The sequence below is a fragment of the Cervus elaphus genome, chromosome 22, assembly GCF_910594005.1.
Source record: "Cervus elaphus chromosome 22, mCerEla1.1, whole genome shotgun sequence".
NCBI classification, from domain to species: domain Eukaryota; kingdom Metazoa; phylum Chordata; class Mammalia; order Artiodactyla; family Cervidae; genus Cervus; species Cervus elaphus.
In genome coordinates, this window is record NC_057836.1 from 57,717,973 (window position 1) to 57,731,269 (window position 13,297).

Genomic DNA, 13,297 nt, shown 5'->3' on the forward strand with positions numbered 1-13,297 from the left:
CTAAGACAAAGTAATTTATTTCTTGAAGTAATTGTTAGTACTTTACACTTACTAAATATATCCTTAAAATCTTTCATCACCTAGAAGGAAGAAGTTAGTAATCCAGCTAGACTTCTTTTTTATTTTAGTAAATACTTTCATCTCAAAAGTTAAAATTGAGCAGGAGTGCTATACACAAGGTATAGTTTAAATCTTTGGGACAAGAGACTACAAGAGGCAAATAAGCCAGCGGCCCTCTTAATCTTATACCACTAAAAATGTAGATCACAGCATGCAACATTCCCTTATTGTCAAAGAGGTGTAAATTCTTTTGACAATTAACCTTCCTGTTTTTTAAAAAAAATTTTTATTTATTTTATAGTGGGTCAATAATATAAAAAAATTACATACAGCACAGAAAAGGATTAAAGAAAGTTAATGATATAAACCACAGAACAAAATAAACCACACCTCATTTGGGAGAAGAAAAAATGGACTAATACTGTAATACTTAGTATAATATGAAATTTTCACTGATTACTAAGCTGAATTATAGTGACTAAAACATTATAGTATACATTTTATGCTGTTAATTAATGAGATAATCAGCAGATACGCAGTTCTGGTTGAGTCTTATAAACCCTTAAAAGTTTTCACAGGTAAAATTAACTACAAAATATCAATCAGAGTAGTGATCAGTTAGAAGTATAAAAGAGTAATGCAATAGATATAATGTGATCTGTGCAATTCAAAATCTGAAAATTTTCTTATCAAATGTACAAGTAATAAATAATAGTTTTACTTGACTTAACCAAGTTAACAAAATAATTACTAACCAACTTTGTGTTTTATTAGTCAATTGCTTAGAAACACAAAACACCAATTAAACTTACTTTCTCCATAAAAATAGAAGGTATATCACACTCTTTAATCATCAAACATCCAAAAAAAATTGGAAGGCAACTGTCAACCAAAAATATTATGTTTAGAAAGGATGATTAAAAAACATACATCACCTATTTTTTTGCACAATTTTTTCATGAAAAAGGGCACTTAGTGTATAGGCAAAGCTTCCATAAAATAAAGACTGTTGGCTTTCCTCTTAGGCAGATGACATAGTGTAGTTTTTAATACAAAAATATAAATATATTTGACAGAAAAGATGAAATAGTGATTGGTATAAAATCCCATCACCCTTTTACTGAAAAAAATTTTTTCTCCCAGAGGTTATGAAAACAATACTGATTTCATGTAGTTCTGTGTTGTCAGAACCTTCCCCAAATTACAAAACATCAAAGTATTCACTGAAATTTCAAAAGTGTGCCCGCAGTCTTTTGTTTTCTTCTCGTAGTCTTTCAATTTCTGCCACTAAACCTTCATTCACTGAGTATCTTTCCAACAAAGAATGCATTTCATTCTAGAAAAGGGGAAAAAAAAATTTTTTTCAAATTGCTGGCATTTCACATTTATTTGACATTGTTTTACACATTTTTAGCTATCATTTTTCTCATGTTCGATTAACTAAGTAATTTTTTTCTCAATTTAACCACCCTTACTACTTTGCTAATATAAATGAAAGAGCACTGGTAAAATTTACATATTTGGAAAGCTTACATTTGCACATTTGGAAAGGTGTTTGCTTACTTACTGCCCAAAAAAAAAAAAAATAGCTGTGAAAAAGTAGCCTTAACTATCACAGGTTATAAAGAAGAGTGACTAGTTAAAATCTATTTTATTTACTAAATTTCTAAAACACTCTTTATTTCTTAGCAATTAGGTATAACTAAGTAAGAATACATCACCCTTTCATGGACTTTTTAGATCCACAGCTATGCTCACTTACAATAAAACATGTCAATACATACCAATTGCATATGAAACTGTTTAATCATCTCCACTTGCAAATTCACAATGTCCCTATGGCATGCTTCTCTAGGGGAGAACATATAATGTTTATTAGAATTAGAGCAGTTTTACCAATTCTAGAATCACTCAAGAAAATGACTATACTCTTATTATCTCACATTACTGTTAACAGTTATTATAATAATAGTAAAGATACCGCTGCACCTAGTGTTTATTTACTGTGTGCTAGTCTCTGTGTCTCGTACTCAGATGTAAGAACTCACTTACTCTTCACAACGAGGTAGAATTACCACCTCTATTTTACCCATGTAACTGAGTCACAGAGAAGTTGTAACTCGACCAAAGTCACACAACTAGTACATGTTACAGCTAGGATATACACCCAGCTGTCTACCTCCGCAACTCTCATTACACTACGTTCCTTAATACAGAAATCATCATTAAGGAAAGACACAGGTTTATATTACAGTGAAATACAGATAATGCTCTAGGTTACAATGTTTTAACTATTATCAACGTTTAAGCTATTTAAAAAAAAAAAAACTTCCAGCAGAATGCAAAGATCCTAATTATAACAGAGGTTTACTCAAGAAAATGCAATTAAGTCATGCCTGCAAAACCATAAGAGTGGGAATTCCCAGGTGGCCCAGTGGTTAGGGCTCTGGGCTTTCACTTCCACGGCTAGGGTTCAATCCCTGGTCGGGAACTAAGATCCCACAAGCCACATGGCATGGCCAAAAAGAAAGAGAAGACATAAAAGTTATGAAATGTAATAATAAAAGGAATATCTGTGTGTCACTGCCACAGAAATTATGGGCTAGAACATAATGAAAATCACAGACGCTTCCTGTGGTGCTGCTCACTTCACTCCTGGGAGAAGTCCAAGAAAGAAGTCACTACTCCCTGGAATTTGTTTGAGCAAAGAAATGTTTTTTAAAATATATATGTGTGTATTTATGTATTTTTGCATGACATAGAATCTGTAGTCAGTGTATTTTTGTTATGCTTGCTTTTGAGCATTACAAAAAGGGTACCATATCCTATGTAGTCCTGAGTAGTGTACAGTTACAAATAATCCAGTATCATGTTTTCAAGGTCATATTCTATTTATAATTCATTGATCTGTACTAGTGTACATTCTTCTGTCAAATTGAGCTATTTATAAGTGTTTATTATTAAAATGTTGTTATAAACAATAATGTATCTGTCTTCCAACCCACATGTGCCAGTTTCTGTAGATAATATATCCAAGATATGCTGAGTCACAGGTATGATGGAAAGATACACTGTTCAGACTCACAAAATAATACAAATTATTTTCCAAAGTGGTAGTATCAATGGACATGCTCATCATCAGAATAAAAAGAGTTCCTCTAGCTCTACATCCACACCAAGACTTGGTGATGCCAGACTTTACAACTGTGTTTCCATCTACTGGGTATGAAATGGTAACCAATTGCATTTTCAGTTCTCTGGTTAATTTGCAGGGTTGAGCAACTTTACCTATGTTCATATACTATTCTTCAGTGAAATGCTTGTCTAAGTCTTTAAACTGTTGTTCTATTGAATGTCTTTTTAAAAGAAATTATTCATAACAGTTCTTTACATAATCTGATCCTCTATTGGCTATATGAGTACTGCAGATATCTTTTGTCTTTTCATTTTATTAATGGTGTCCTGGATGAACACTTCCTACTGACATTCTCAAATTTACTAACCTACTATTAATGTAAATTTACCAATCTATTTTTATAGGTAGTGTACCCTCTTATATTTAAGTAACTTGCTAAACCCGAAGTCATATATAAATTCTCCTACAATGCCTAAACTTTTTCCATTTAAACTTCTACTCTGTATGGAACTGATTTTTTAAATAGCATGGAACAGGGATCTATACATTTCCTCTGTGATATATCACATTTCCACACATACATAGGCTTCTTTGGGATACATTTGATTCCTTTGCAAAATCTGTCCACTCTGTGCTAATGCTACACTACTTTAATTATAGCTTATCTATCTGACAAACTAGTCCCCTTCAACCTTATTCTTTTCTGGTGCCTTGGTTATTCTCAGATCTTCCTTTTTTCATATACATTTTGGAATTATCTCATCATCTTCTTCCAAAAAGCCCAGTTGGGATTTGATTGGAATTGCGTTCAACCTTGTAGACCAATTTAAAAGAACTGACGGCTCACAACATCTTCCCATGTTTGTTAGTGCTAACACATTTTTAAATGTTCTTCTACACAGATCTTTACCATCCTTAGATTTATTCCCAAGTATCTTATTCTTTCTATTGCAACAATGACAAGTACTTTTTAAAAAGTTTCTCTCCTGTTTTTAGCTATGACAAATGCTGTATTAAAAACACAAAGAAACAGAAACAAGAGGTGAAGGCGCCACAGAACCACTGAGGCAGCCAGGACCGGTAGCCCTGCTGCTGCTGCTGCTAAGTCATTTCAGTTGTGTCCGACTCTGCGCTACCGTAAACAAGGGGATCTACTAGGTAAGCTCCGCAACTACGTCTGCTCACCTCTGGGGGTGAGCTGATTCCACAGTGTGGGGAAGGGAGACTGGGAGGAAAGCAGTGGCCCAGAGTCTGAGACAGTCTCACTGGGCTGGGGAGTATTAGAATTCAGAGCTCCCAAGGCAGTCAGAGCTGCAAGGTTTCTGGGCAGGGGGTACCAGGAGAAAGTAAACCTGAAACTGTGCAATTTCCCCCTCAAGACATCTTTGACTCCTAAGTTGTGCCTGTACTGAGGTTAGATGGCAGGAGACCAAACATAAACTGGCCCCTAAAGAGGAGAAAAGGATTTGGGAGGCCTTGTGATGCTTTAGAATTGGAGGTTAAAGTTCAGGACCCACCAAGATTAAAAACCAGAAACAAACTAAAAATCCAGGAAGCGATTTGCTTGCCAGAGGAAACATAAATCTTGATAAACAACAGAAGTAAACCTGCAGACTTCTGACTAGGATGCAAGCTCTCCAACTCTAATAATGAGCACAAGCCAGATAACCTATAAGATCATACATTCGAAAACAAATTCAACTTTGAGAGTACAAAGAAATCTAAGTGAATTTAAATCCAGAAAATGGTGAGCCCCTCCAGAAGAAGAGAGACCCACAATTGTTTTCATCCTTGACAACAGCGGTGAGGTCAGAAAGCTGCCACTGACAGGGTAAGGGGAACTAGAGGGAACTTCTCTAGGTTTTTAAAGGCCAAGTGAAGGCTGCCGCGAGGTTAGAATCCCAAGGACTCCCAGCCAAATATGAAGTCTCCATTCACTCAACAACTTTTCACCACAGGCCCTCACTGAATGCTCTGTACAAATTAGGGGCAAAGCAGGAAGGCTGAAAGAGCACGCCCCTGGGGCACAGGTGCCCAGAGCCTGGTGAAGACTTAGGGCAGCAGAGGGGAACTGAGTGACCCCCCTGAAGCATGAAGGCCCTCACGGAAAAGGTTGCCTCTGGGCTGAGGGTGAGCAGCTAGCAGAGAGCCCCATCTGCACCTTGTTCTAAGGTCTGGCTGGCAAGACCTACTAAAGGCTGAAGTAAGAGCAGCTAAATTTACAGAAATCCTCTGAGTCATTCCAGGCCCTCAGTGGGTGTCTAAGCAGAGGCTGCCTATGGGTGATGGAGGGGAAGAAGAGTGGACAGGGGCCCCTAGCCGCCTTCGCTCCCTAGGTACAGGCACACAACGCAAGCTGAAAGCTGAAGGCAGGACAGTGATTTCTTTCTAAATTTGCCCCAGCGTAACTGCTCCCTTTCTGTCTTTTCAACACTGCTTTGTTCCACATCATCTTATCCAGATATTAGCTGGATCCAGACAATTCTGCTATTTTTTTCCCCACAGACACATTCCTGAAATAGCTCATATTTTTAAAAACTATGTATGGAAAATAATAGGACCAGATTTTTTAAAATGTGGCATATGCATAAACGGAATATTATTCAGCCTTAAAACAGAAAGAAGTTGTGACATGTGGCAACACAGGTGAACCTGGAGGACACGATGCTAAGTGAGATAAGTCAGACACAGAGACACAAAGACTGCATAGTCCATGTGCACGAGAAGTCTAATAAAATAGTCACCAGATAGCTAAGAAAACTCATGGAAGCAAGGAACAGGATTGTGGGTGTTGGGGCTGGGGAGAAAGGGAAACAGGGAGATGCTAACTGATGAACAGAAAATTTCAGTTACACAAAATGAGTAAGTTCAAGAGGCCTGCTGTTCAACACGTGTGTACAGTTAGCAATACCATTACACTATACACTTGAAATTCCAAAAGAGCAGATCTCATAGTAAGTATTCTTACCATAACACTGAGAAAGAAAAAAAAAGAAAAGAAAATAACAGAATTTAAAGGAAAAGGACTCTGAAAGATCACTCAAAATCTATATAAACTTTGTAACCAGAGCGCTAACAATTAAATCCTAATAAAATACTGGCACAGCTTAAATACTGAATAATCAAAGATTTTACCCTAATAAAAGTGAGGATTACTTGATAAAAGGGGAAAGAAGATAAGAGGAAGGACTGGGGCTCTCAAGCATGAAGTCAAAAATAAAATGCCCAAAGATGGGGGAAAAAAATCACAAAATAAGCACTTCCTAACACACAGCACATAGCCTAACCAAATTAAGAGGACGGGAAGAGAAAGAGATGGACGTAATCGGTGGCTTGCAGCCTCCCCCCGTGTCCGTGTTCTTTGTTTTGGCAGCCGTTACATGGACCAACTGAACTTCCTCACCATACTGTCATCACTGCCCCATTTACAAACGAGTTACTTCACACCAAAGAGACACACATCACAGCAGGACACACTATAAATAAGTCTTTGTGGGCAGATCACCTGTTTCTGTATCCTCAGTACCAATACATACGAGACCCCTTATAAATGTCAAAATGATACCAGAAAAATGAACAACACAATCAAAAAGTGGGCAAAAGAACTAAACAGACATTTCTCCAAAGAAGACATAACAGATGGCTAATAAACACATGAAAAGATGCTCAATATCACTCATTATCAGAGAAATGCAAATCAAAACTACAATGAGGTATCATCTCATGCTGGTCAGAATGGCCACTATCAAAGTCTACAAACAATAAATACTGGAGAGAGTGTGGAGAAAAAGGATCCCTCTTACACTGTTGGTGGGAATGCAAATTAGTACAGCCACTATGGAGAACAGTGTGGAGATTTCGTTAAAAAAACTGGAAACAACTGCCATACCTAGCATCCCACTGCTGGGCATACACACTGAGGAAACCAGAAATGAAAGAGACACGTGTACCCCAATGTTCATCGCAGGACTGCTTACAATAGCCAGGACATGGAAGCAACCTAGATGTCCATCGGCAGACGAATGGATAGGAAGCTGTGGTACATATACACAATGGAATATTATTCAGCTATAAAAAGGAACACATTTAAGTCCGTTCTGATGAGGTGGATGAAACTGGAGCCTATTATACAGAGTGAAGTAAGTAGAAAGAGAAACAACAATATAGTCTATTAACACATATATGGAATTTAGAAAGACGGTAACAACGACCCTATATGCAAGACAGCAAGAGACACAGATGTAAAGAACAGACTTTGGGACTCTGTGGGAGAAGGCGAGGATGGGATGGTTTGAGAGAATACCATTGAAACATGTATATTACCACATGTAAAATAGATGACCAGTGCAAGTTCGATGCATGAAGCAGGATACTCAAAGCCAGTGACCTGGGACAACCCAGAGGGATGTAGGTAGGGAGGGAGGTAGGAGGGGGTTTCAGGATGGGGGGACACATGTGCACCCATGGCTGATTCATGTTGCTGCTGCTGCTGCTAAGTTGCTTCAGTCATGTCCAACTGTGCAACCCCATAGATGTCAGCCCACCAAGCATCCCCGTCCCTGGGATTCTCCAGGCAAGAATACTGGAGTGGGTTGCCATTTCCTTCTCCAATGCATGCATGCATGCTAAGTCGCTTCAGTCCTGTCCGACTCTGTATGACCCCATGGACAGCAGCCCACCAGGCTCCTCTGTCCACAGAATTCTCTAGGCAAGAGTACTGGAGTGGGTTGCCATTTCCTCCTCTGGGATTCATGTTGTTGTATGGCAAAAACCACCACGATACTGTAAAGTAATTATCCTCCAATTTAAATTAATTAATTTAAAAAGTCAAAATGATTATTTTTCTTTAAAAATATAGTTAACATTTAAATTTTTTTCAAAACATTTTTAACATTAAAAAGAAACATGTAACAACAAAAACTGCACATCTTCTCCAACATTCTTGCTCATGATATTCCAAATCTGAGCAAGAGTACTAAGTAAGTAAGGGTCAGAAAGGGGAAAAAAAAAACATGAAAAGAGCTTTCAAAATTTATTGAGAAGACACGTAAAAGGAACCAACACTCTAGAACATTCTTACAATCTTCAAAATTCAGAATGAGAAGACAAGGGCAGATCTAGGCAAGAACTTCTTAAAATTATGTGTTAATAATTTTCTGTGTGTGAGTTACTCAGTTGTGTCCAACTCTCTGCGATCCCATCCACTGTAGCCCACCAGGCTCCTCTGTCCATGAAATTCTCTAAGCAAGAGTACTGGAGTGGGCAGCCGTTCCCTTCTCCAGGGGATCTTCCTGATCCAGGGATCGAACCTGGGTCTCCTGTGTTGGGGTCAGATTCTTTACCATCTGAGCGACCAGGTATATTCTGACACATTCTATTTGAAAATATTCAGAATTCCTTTAAAAATATCTTTCTCTACCACATTACTGCACATAGCATAGTTAGCAGGTGGTCTATAAATATTGTAGGAATCCTATTTGAGCCTATCAGAATCTGTCCACATTTTAATGATAAAAAAATTCACAATGGCAGCCAGCCACTACACTGTCAAGTCCTCTAATAACTGCCCCAGGGAAACGTGCCTTTTCCTAGCTGATATAAACTAAATTCGGCACTTAAAGATTCACAAAGCTCATCATGTCTTCTACGTTTCTACAGATCCCAGAACCTAGGCAAAAGTAGTAACCACCACCATTGCTCATAGTTACGGTTTTACACCTAACAAAAAAAGCTAGTCAAAGTCTAGATAGAAAGAGTAATTTCCCAATTACCTAAAGTCATCCAGGGTTTCCTGTATCATGTTCTGAATAAAACGGATCTGAACAGATGACAACGGTGCATTTGGCCGACTATTTCCAATGGTATCAACGATTTTTTCTGATAGTGAACTAGCAACTCCAGCAGTGACAGAGGATGCTATCTTTGGATCTGAAACAAAAATTTGAGAAAATATTAATAGTCAACTTGGACTAAGAGACATCAAATACTTCTACATATGATTTAGCATGAGAAAGCCTGAACAACTGGCAAACCCCGTCCCCCCCCCCTCCCCCCCGCCAAAAAAACAGTGCTCCTATGACATTTAGACAAATTCACTGTCTGGAATACAAGTCTTAGAAACTTTCTATGACATTATTTCTAATAGTCATTCATATATATATATATATATATATAAATTGCCAACTGTCTAATGTAATAACATCTGACAGTGGAGTTAAGTCTTAAAGGATCTCCGAACCATTTTCTCTTACAAAAAATGAATGTGACAAGCTGCTGGATAAACCAAGACTATTAGAAACAAACAGAAGGGACACAGGAGTAAAGTACTTCTCAGGCAAAGCCCTAGAGTTTAAGCTAATGCAATATATCCACAGAAACCTCAAAATACAGGTATTTATATAAAACAGCTCCTCATTGCTAAACCTAATATTGCTTTAAATGTGACCAAGTTTTTAGGGTCTCTGCCATGAACTCTATATAGACAGAACTTTAATATGGAAAAAGAAAAAGACATTTTCAGGTAGTTAATGACCCTATATTATATTCTTATCTGTACCACAGTAGACAAGACACTTACATATTGGATTGAAAATGAAATTCATACCCAAAGAGTACCAAATTAATCTGGTTGAATTTAACCTTTCATTTTATTGTCTTCTAGTAAGAGAGTCATGCACTAGAGAAGTGACACAAATTTTAAATTCCTTTAACTTTTTCATCTGTGATCACTGTCAACTTATCCTTTACAAGTTAAATAATGGGAGTTTTCAACTTAACACTCAAACATCAGAAGTTTTATGTACTTACTTGGAGTTGAGGATCCATTGCCTGGAGGTTCATTTATTAACTGGGCTTCAATTTCTTTTTCTGGCTTTTCAAATTTCTCAGGGCTTCTTGTTTGGTTAGATGATGGAGAGGCATTTAGATTTCCAGTTTCAGCACCGGAGATCAACTTTGCAAACTTCGCATTTAAAATAAATAATTAATATATAAATTCTGGTTTTATCCAAAGGACCTACTGTAAAGCACAGGGAACCCTGCTCAATGTTATGTGGCAGCCTGGATGGGAGGGGAGTTTGGGGGAGAGTGGATACATGTATATGTATGGCTGAATCCCTTTGCTGCTCACCTAAAACTATCACAGCATTGCTTGTTAATTGGCTACAAATACAAAATAAAAAGTTTAAAAAATTCTGGTTTTATCCATATTACCCATATAATTTGTATCTACTTTTCTCTATTTTTCCCCAGTAAATAGGGTCAGAAAAAGGAAGACTAGAAAGGAATCTTGAAGGAGAAAAGAAAATGTTGCTAGGGCTATGGCAAAATAATTAACTTTACTAATCAAAAACAATTTTGATGATTTTGATGATGACAAGGAAAAACTTATTTACTAAGAATCTGCTGTTGAATATCATTTAAGATGGCAATCACAGGCCAAAAAATAAATAAAAAATAAATCCCCAAACTCTCATGTGATTAGTAGTCAGGAATATTTGAAAAATAAGTCAAAAAATTTTCATATTTCTTAAATATCTTTTCAATACCATTCTAAAAGATAAATATGAAATAGACATACTAAACAATAGACCCTATTAGATTACAGCAGAAGGTAATGATGATGAATCACATTCTCAGCACTGTCAATTTGCTCTAAGACTTAGGGTAAAGAATCACCAACTCGGTGCTTTGTGCTGCAGTGAAAATACATTCTAAAAGAAATCAGGGATAAAATATTCTTACAGACAGTTAAATCAAGTATCTTGTCTTAGGGAAAAAACAATGTAAGATTATACCTGCTGTTACCTCCAACATATCCAAAGACAGATTTCAAAAGTGTTCTTCAGTTTCTAACATGTGACATCAAGATTTAAGAATATTTTCCACCTAGTAAGTGCACGGCACTGTCAATAATTAGGACATATCCAGTGGCAGCTGCCTGCTTTCTAGTGATGAGATGCATTATACTTGCTAGTAATAAACACACGCAGTGAGTTCAATATCATTTACAGGCAGATACCTGCTTGAAGGAGTCTTTAGATTCCTGTTTTCCCAGATACATTTTCTTAGATTCAGCTGTCAGATCATGATTTTCATTTTCTTCTTTCCCAGGAGACCCCATAAAGACATTAAGAGGACTAGAATGCAATACTGGAGTGCTTGAAACTACTGGATTTTTTCTTGGAGGAAACACTGAGTTCAATTGTGGTAGAAAGTCAAGGCCTGAAAAAGAAAAGAAAAAAGCCAGCACTTACATGGACTGTCCCCCAGTCTTGGGTATTTAAGAAAAGCACTTAACATAATAGATATTTTAACAGAGTAGGAAGACATGGGATCTGGATTCAGAAGACAAGTTCACTTGTCAGCTCTACCCCTTACTTCATTTGAGTTTTTGGGGTAAAGTTGTAAAACTCTTTGTGACTGTTTAAGTGATCTTATGAATGATGATATCCACTGCCCTAAAAGATGAGGTATAAAAGAGATACTGTATGTGAAGATATGCTGAAAACTGCAAAGCATGATGACTGTTTTAGTCAATAAAAATTTTTGATAAAACTGTCAATTTGGTATGAATCTGTGGTGGATCTTGGTAGACAGCCTCTAAGATGGCTCCTCAAGAACGGTGCCTCCTCCCAAGGATCCACAGCCTCATATAGTCACCTCCCTTAGAATGTGGGTTGGACCTAGGAACTTGCTTCTAACAAAGAGCATATGGCAAAAGTGGTGGACCTCGCTTCCAAGGTTAAGTTACAAACACACCGTGGCGTCCATCTTTTTAAAAATATTTCATTTATTTACTTTTGGCTGTGCCGGGTCTTCATTACTGCACATGTGCTTCTCACTGCAGCGGCCTCTCGTGCTGAGGTGTACAGACAGGCTCTAAGGCATGGGCGTCAGTAGCTGTGGAGCACGGGCTTAGATGCTCCGCGGTATGTGCAATCATCTTGGACCAGGGATCGAGCCTGGGACGCCTGCACTGGCAGGCAGATTCTGAACCACTGGACCACTAGGGAAGTCCTTAGCTTCCATCCTGACTGCCCTCTCTGTCTCACACCAGCTCTGAGTGAAGTCAGCTGCTGTGCTGCCAGCTGCCCACATGAGGAAGGACTGGTATCTTTAGCCGACAGCCACATGAGTGAATTTGGAAGCAGATCCTTGCCCAGTCATACTCTGAGATGACAGCAGTCCTGTTGACACCCGAGTTAAAGCATCATGAGATACCTGAAGCCAAAGGCATCCAGCTAAGCCATGCTTGGATTCTTAATCCACAATTATGAGATGATAAATATTCTTTTAAGCTTCAAAATGATGGGGTAATTTGTTACACAGAAGTAGGTAACACAAAATCACTTTTAAGGCTGATAAAAAATACTTCTCAATGGTTCTTACCATCTCCTTTGCCTATGGACTCATCACCTCCTTTGTTAACTACAGCATCTATAATAAAATTAGAAAATAAAATTAAAAAGAAATACAAAAGAAGCCATGGCAATTTAGGCTTCCTATCCATTCCCTAAAGAGTTCAGAGACTAATGATTTTATGAAGAAAAATCTAAATGAAGGTAAAGCTAGTACTCCTAAAAATTCTCTTTTCATTCTTTTACCTTCATGCATGGTAGCAAATATGAAAAGATAATTCTATGGTATAGAGTCATTTAATGAGACAGCAAGGTATACTAGAAAAAGCACTGGAGAAGGCTCCAAAGACCTGTAATCCAGGTCTGCCTATATCACTTCAGAGCTTTGTAACCTTGGACAAGACTTTAATACAACTATGCTTCAGTTTCTACACTTATATAATGGGGACAATGCCCCGACCACCTCAGAAAACTGTTTTAAGGATCAACTGAAATAATGTAAAAATATCTTGCAAACAATACAATGTTAATTAAAAATTAAGGTTTTATTAACATCTTTTCAATGACAGAATATGTTTAAGAATATTTCAATACTGTAATATTATTCATTTATCAATTAACAACCAAAAACTGCTTATCTCAATTTTAATGGATTAACATAAAAATGGGGAAAGGTCACTTAAAAATTCCCCAGAAGTTGAAATGGCCAATGAATTATCATACATGATTATCACACGAGTAG

General features: G+C 37.4%; 1 protein-coding gene across 2 annotated transcripts in view; it reads right to left on the reverse strand.

The window, feature by feature from the left end:
* Nucleotides 1–336: 336 nt before the first annotated feature.
* The window catches only part of NEDD1 (NEDD1 gamma-tubulin ring complex targeting factor), a 43,875-nt gene continuing 30,914 nt past the window's right edge, over nt 337–13,297 (reverse strand). For both annotated transcript variants that reach the window (XM_043881490.1, XM_043881491.1), the window contains exons 10-15: nt 12,587–12,634; nt 11,217–11,419; nt 10,004–10,157; nt 8,968–9,124; nt 1,845–1,911; nt 337–1,396 (exon numbers count right to left, since the gene is read on the reverse strand). In XM_043881490.1, the coding sequence (XP_043737425.1) occupies nt 1,292–1,396; nt 1,845–1,911; nt 8,968–9,124; nt 10,004–10,157; nt 11,217–11,419; nt 12,587–12,634 (734 nt within the window). In that variant the 3' untranslated portion in view covers nt 337–1,291. The remainder of the gene's footprint in view (nt 1,397–1,844; nt 1,912–8,967; nt 9,125–10,003; nt 10,158–11,216; nt 11,420–12,586; nt 12,635–13,297) is intronic.